Source organism: Toxorhynchites rutilus, chromosome 3 (assembly GCF_029784135.1).
Source record: "Toxorhynchites rutilus septentrionalis strain SRP chromosome 3, ASM2978413v1, whole genome shotgun sequence".
Taxonomy (NCBI): domain Eukaryota; kingdom Metazoa; phylum Arthropoda; class Insecta; order Diptera; family Culicidae; genus Toxorhynchites; species Toxorhynchites rutilus.
In genome coordinates this window covers 230,731,722-230,738,346 of record NC_073746.1, presented here as the reverse complement: position 1 = coordinate 230,738,346, position 6,625 = coordinate 230,731,722, and the positions used below count along the sequence as shown (strand labels likewise).

Genomic DNA, 6,625 nt, shown 5'->3' with positions numbered 1-6,625 from the left:
CATTTTGTCAAAAAAATATTTTTGTACTGTCTGAGATTTGTACGACAGCGGCATCTTTACTGATTCAAAATCTGTTCGATTATTTTTGTTTCGTGTACGCCATTGGACAAGCTTTATTTAAACCCCCTCACTTCATCAGCTTGTAACTATTCTAATTATGAATATTTTTCCCGTTCAATTTTTGTTTTATACAAAACAAAAAATAAAAAATAAACAAAAAATGATATGCTGAATAGTAAAACAACTTTGAAAAAAAACTGAAAAAAACGTCCGGAATGTGTGCCTCTACACTAGAATGTCCCCTTAATTGTTATCGTAATTGGTAGCATATCAAACAAATCTTGGAAAAAAATCAATTCGGTTAATATGCAAATTATTAAGATCAGCTGTAAAAAGGTTAATAAAATTTAAAATATTCCACGTAATATTTCATAAAAAATAGACGTAGTCTAGCTAATTTAAATGGACAGCCTTTATGTTTACATAACAGTTCAATTGAGATGTTAAGACAATCATTTAACGATTAAGTCATATGTAGTGGGACTCAATTCATGTTGCTGATGTCCGCCACACGCGCTTAATATTCGAACGCAGCCAATATTCCTGTTTCAGCGGATTACCCGGATTGTCCGACGCGAAGGCTTTCTCAACGGCACTAATGGCCTCTGGGCCTAAAAACGTGAATGCCACTTGTTTCAGCCGATTACCCGGAATTTCCGAAGCGACATAGTGCTTCACGGCACTATTGGTCTCTTGGCCCAAAAACTTGGATGCCACTTGACTCAGTCAAACACTGTCTCCTACAGCTGGTGCAATTGAACCGGATTGTTCAATTGCATTCACGCGATGCTGGAAACTACTTCCGAAACGCACTGTGATCCCGTCTCGTTTTCCTTTTAACTAAGGAACGGGCTGAGGAACCTGGGCACAAGTTCCACTTAATTCGGGAACGGGTTATTCGGATCGCGTAAATTGTAAAACTACAGTACTCAAAACTTCTCGGATTGGAGAAAAATTGGATTTTATTCAGACGTCTGTCTTCTACGAGATTCTGATTTCAACTAACTTTACGTGGAGCTTTCAAACAAGATGGTACATGTATGTGATCATTAGATCGTTCAGATCGTTTTCATTCTGGTATGAACTTGAATGTAACGTAGGTAACATATGACCCTAACTTTAGCTACTCAAGGAATTCATTTGAGGTACACATAATTTCAATTTAAATTCATTTTAATATTTATACTAAATACTAAACACTCCGGCCACCTTAAAATAGTAACGTATTTTAATTACTACACGGACACTGCTGCGTACGAATCGATGAACTGTCTGGCGTCGAAGATATTGGCTGTTTGATATTGACTGATTGATAGGCTGCTCATGCGAGTTCGGTTACCATCATAGGGACCGACTGGATAGGTGGCTCATTCTCAACGTCGTTCACGTTTGATGGCATTGGAAGAAGTGAAAGTTTGACGACAGGACGGACAACATTGTCTGCAGATGCCGTCTTCAAGGTGACGACTCTAACGATACCATCATGAGCGGGATGAATCTTCGTTATGCGACCCAACATCCACTGGGCTGGGGGAAGGTTGTCGTCCTTAATGATGACTAGTCGGCCCACTCGGATGTCAACGGGAGGTTTGATGCCTTTTGATGAACGGGCTTGCAGCTGCTGTAAATACTCGGTGCTCCAGCGCTTCCAAATTGCCTGGAGTCGTTTTTGCATCAGCTGCCAACGGTTGAGCTTGTTGTCTGGTAATTGCTTGTAGTCGGCTCCTGGAATCGATTGCAGGTTCGAACCGACCAGGAAATGACCCGGTGTAAGAGCCTCTAGATCCGTTGGGTCATTGGACATCTCAGTTATGGGCCGTGAGTTGAGGCACATTTCGACCTGGGCGAGCAGGGTCAGCATTTCTTCGTGGGTGACGGTTGTATTACCCACTTCCTTCAGAAGATGACTCTTCGCCGATTTTACCGCCGCCTCCCACAGACCACCAAAGTGAGGTGCGCGCGGTGGAATGAATTTCCACCTGATTTCTGCATTAGCGCACCAGTCGAAAATGAGTTTTCGGCTGCTGTCGTCCGTTTTAAGCATTTTAAAGAGATGATGCAGCTCGTTGGCGGCTCCTTTAAAGTTTGTAGCATTGTCTGAATGAAGTTCACAGACCTTGCCACGCCGTGCTATGAACCGCTTCAGAGCAGCCAGGAATGCTGCTGTGGAGAGATCGCTGACGAACTCCAGATGTACGGCCCGCGTTGAGAAGCACACGAATAAAGCGATGTATGCTTTGACTGGTCCTGCTCTACGGTGTGGACCACGTAAGAGGATCGGGCCGCAATAGTCGACACCGGAGACTGAAAATGGCCGCGACGGTGTCACTCTGGAGTTAGGTAAATCTGCTGTTGCTTGCTGGATCAATACCGGTTTTCTACGGAAGCAGGTATGGCACTGGTGGTACACTTGACGCAATAAATCTCTGCCTCGTAGAATCCAGAACTTCTGTCTGATGGTGGTCGTCATCAGCTGCGGTCCGGCGTGCATTAGAGTTCGGTGGTAGTGATCAGCAAGCAGGTGTGCCAGTCGGTGTTTACTCGAGATGATGATTGGATGCTTCATTCCTTCGGGAGAGTTGGAGTCTTGAATACGACCACCAACCTTGATGAGGCCGTCCTTGGAGAGCATTGGATTGAAGAATTTCATAGGTAATGTTTTGTCAACTGGTCGTCCATTGCGTAGTGCTTTCAGCTCCGTCGGAAACGTTTCACGCTGGGATAGTTGACACAGAACATGTTCAGCGTCTTGAAGATCGGATGCAGTGAGATGTGTGTGTGGCTCACATGGTGTCTTCGAGGATGCCGCACAAGCCCCATCAGGATGTTTCTTGGCAGCTGTTGCGTGCAGTACACCCATGTACCGCAGGAAGTATGCCACGGCCTTCCGTAGCTTAGTATACGACGAGAAACAGTTGAACAACCAATCGCACAGTTGATCCGTGGGAGATATGAGTGCCGCCAGGCACACTTTACATTCTTCGACGACAGCCTTGGAGGATGCCACGGAATCGACGAGTTGGCTTGGCCAATGTTTCTTGGTCTGCTTGAGCCAAGCAGGCCCGGTCCACCATCGCTCTTGGTGAAGAAGTTCGGCTGGAGTGAGGCCACGGGATATATCATCGGCCGGATTGTCCTTTCCTGGCACGTGGTACCATGGATGACCAACTGTCGCAATTTGAATTTTGGACACTCGGTTGCCCACAAAAGTTTTCCATCTGTTGGGTGATGCTTTCAGCCATTGAAGCACGGTCATGGAGTCTACCCAGAAGAAAACAGGAAAGTTAGATTTAAGCGAGGCAATTACCTTCAGGAACAGGTCTGTAGAGAGAACTGCAGCACAGAGTTCCAAGCGGGCAATGGAATGGCGGGTCTTCAATGGCGTGACCCTTGATTTTGCTGCAAGCAGGTGGACGACAACGTTCTGGCGTTGATCTTCGGAACGCATGTACACGCATGTACCGTATGCCCTTTCGGAGGCGTCTGAGAAGTAGTGCAATTCGAAGCTGGTTACACCGGCCACCGAAACGAATCGGGGGATGCGAACATCGCTCACCAAGTTCAATTGGTAATGAAATGCTTTCCATTCATCTTGGATCCTTGTCGGAAGTGGATCGTCCCAAGCGTAGGAATTCCCATCGTTGTTCTTCAATGCCCACAAGCGCTGCATAAACTGCTTGGCTGTTGAAATTACCGGACCGGCAAGGCCCAATGGATCGTAGATCTTGGCAATGTACGACAGTACATTCCGTCGGGTGAGTTCGACTGCAGGAGGTGTAAGTTGGATCCGAAACCGCAAAGTATCGGAATGCGGTTCCCATATAAGTCCGAGTGTAGACACCGACTGCTCGTCGGCGAATTCGTAAACCGGCTGAATTGCCAATTCCTCCGATGGTATTTCGGCTAGGACTGCCGAACTGTTGGAGGCCCATTTCCTCAACGGAAACCCGGCGGATTGCAACATAGCACTGAGCTGTCGACGGAGTTCTACGGCTTCTTCGGGTGTAGATGCACCGCTGATGAGGTCGTCCACGTAAAAGTCTTCGAGGACGGCCTTTTTGGCCATCGGATTGTTCTCGCCTTCATCTGTAGCGAGCTGTACGAGAGTACGTGTGGAGAGAAACGGCGCAGAAGAGGTACCGTAGGTAACGGTCTGAAGCTCGTACGTGGAGATTGGATCCGTTGGCTTCTGTCGAAAAAGTATTCTGAGGAGTGGTTGATCGTTGCGACAAACTGCAATCTGACGGAACATTTTTTCAATGTCCGCCACAAGACCGATTGGTTTTGTCCGGAAACGCAATTTAATTGACTGAAGATCCTCTTGAACGATTGGCCCGACAAGCAGAAGATCATTGAGGGAACTACCAGACGACGTACGGCAGGACGCATCAAATACGACCCGTACTTTCGTGGTTGTACTGCTGGCTTTGAATACGGGGTGGTGTGGCAAATAGTAGTGGTAAATGGAGTTGTCCACCGGATCCTCGAGCCGTCGCATATGGCCTAGCCGTGAATATTCTTCCAAGAACTCATGGTAGGCTTCCTTTACGGATGCATCACGTTCAAGTTTTCGCTCCAAGCATAGTAGACGTCTTTCGGCGATTGCACGGGATTCACCGAGTTGAATGTAAGGGTCCTGTGATTTGGGAAGAGACACTACATATCTCCCGTCGGATTTTCTAGTCGTAGTACCCTGATATAGCTCCTCGCAGGCGATCTCCTTAGCAGAATAGATTCGGTCGGACTGCAAGGATTCGAGCTCCCAGAACCGTTCCAAAAGAGATTCCAGATTTCGAGTGGTGGCGATGTGGCAGACCGGAGTAGTTGGTGGAGTTGTGCCGTAGCATCGACCGATTACAGCCCACCCAAAGACAGTCTCGAATAGTACTGGACATCCTTTCCCGAGGATTATTCTACCACTCATAATGTATTCGTGGAATTGTTCGATTCCGAGTAACAGGTCGATAGGACTCGACACGTTGAATGCAGGGTCAGCTAATGGGAAGTTTGACGGGATTTTCCACATGGATATGTCGACATTTGACGTGGGAAGTTCAGAGGTTGGATTCGGTAAAACCAGGAACTCTAACTTGCTGGAAAACTCGTTGTTCTTGGAGTGAATAGTGGAGATGACAGACTGGGTAACCGTCACTGTTGTTTCACCGATGCCAGCGATGGGAACACGTACTCGATCTGACTGTAGACACAAACGACGAGCCAGCTTCTTTGAGATGAAGTTCGACTGCGAACCAGAGTCGATTAATGCTCGAGCAGAATGTTGTCTTCCAAATCGATCCTCGATCCACAGCGAAACAGTGGACAGGAAAGCAGTTGATGGGGAACTGCTATGAGCAGGAACGCTTACTTCGGGAACCAAAATACCCGATCCGTGGGAATTCGCTTGTTGTGTCGGGTACTGGGGTGTTGACTGTGCTGCAGGGTCGCTCGAGGATTTGTGCAACAGCGTATGGTGGCGTTCGTGACAATGACGACAGGTGTACTTGGAGTCGCATCTCCGTGCGATATGCGACGATTTGAAGCAGTTCCAACAAAGTCGCTTCTGGGAAATTAGTTCGCAGCGCTGCTCAACGGTCATTCTTTGAAAGGCTGAACACTGAAACAATAGATGCTTCTCCGGGCATGCAATGCAGGATGGTGGACTTGGACGCGAACTTGCGGTAGCGGAGTTGGCAACCGCCTTCGTAGTGGGGAGCTTCTTGCTGAAGGAATGGGGACCGGCCACCTTGGCTGGTGCTGCTTGAGAACGATGTTGGATCTCTGTTGACACTGTTTGCAGAATCCGAATTCGCTGGTAGAGAAACTCGATACATGCTTCGTACCCAACATTATCCGACTTTGCTGCATACTCCTCCCAGGCTCTGAGGGTAGCAGGGTCCATTTTATAGGACAACATACAAATCAGTGGAGTGTCCCACGTTTCCACCAACTCATCAAGCTTCGCCAGTGCCTTCACATGGCGTTGAAAATCGTCTACAAGATGATGAAGATCCTGTGCAGATTCTTTCCGGATTGGAGCGAGATCGTGTAGTGTACGATACAACTGTTTTGTTAAAAACCGCTTGTTATCATAGCGCTTTAGGAGGGCTTCCCAGGTGATGACATAATTGGCTGCCACTATATCCACCGTCTCGTAAGGCGTACGTGCCTCACCCTCTAAAGACTGGAGCAGGAACTGCAGCTTCGCTACCAGTGGAATGTCCTTGACGTCATGTACCATCGATTTGAAGGTGTCACGAAATCCCAGCCACCGTGAATAGTCGCCGTCAAACTTCGGCTGATCTATTTTTGCAACCGTAGGTGGAAGCTAGTAGGTTGAGCTGGAGCTGCATCGTGTACATTGATGGTTGAGTTCAGGTCCAGCAATCGCCTGTTCATCAACCATCCCTTGGTTGCACAGTATCTACTCTGGAACTGGTGGCGTTCCTGGAGATGCTTCACTAACGGGGCGTCTCCATTGTCCATCCTTTCAATTTCGGATTGAACCTTCAAGCAGTCCTGGAAAGCCTGGTCGAGTATCTCCAGCCACACTGGTACTTGTGGGAAA

At 47.7% G+C, this 6,625-nt stretch overlaps 1 protein-coding gene across 1 annotated transcript; it reads right to left on the bottom strand.

Annotated features, from left to right (window-relative positions):
- Positions 1–1,381: 1,381 nt before the first annotated feature.
- LOC129774005 (uncharacterized) lies at positions 1,382–6,298 on the bottom strand. The gene has a single exon (XM_055777686.1). It carries the CDS (start codon positions 6,296–6,298, stop codon positions 1,382–1,384), a length of 4,917 nt encoding a protein of 1,638 aa, XP_055633661.1.
- Positions 6,299–6,625: the final 327 nt, after the last annotated feature.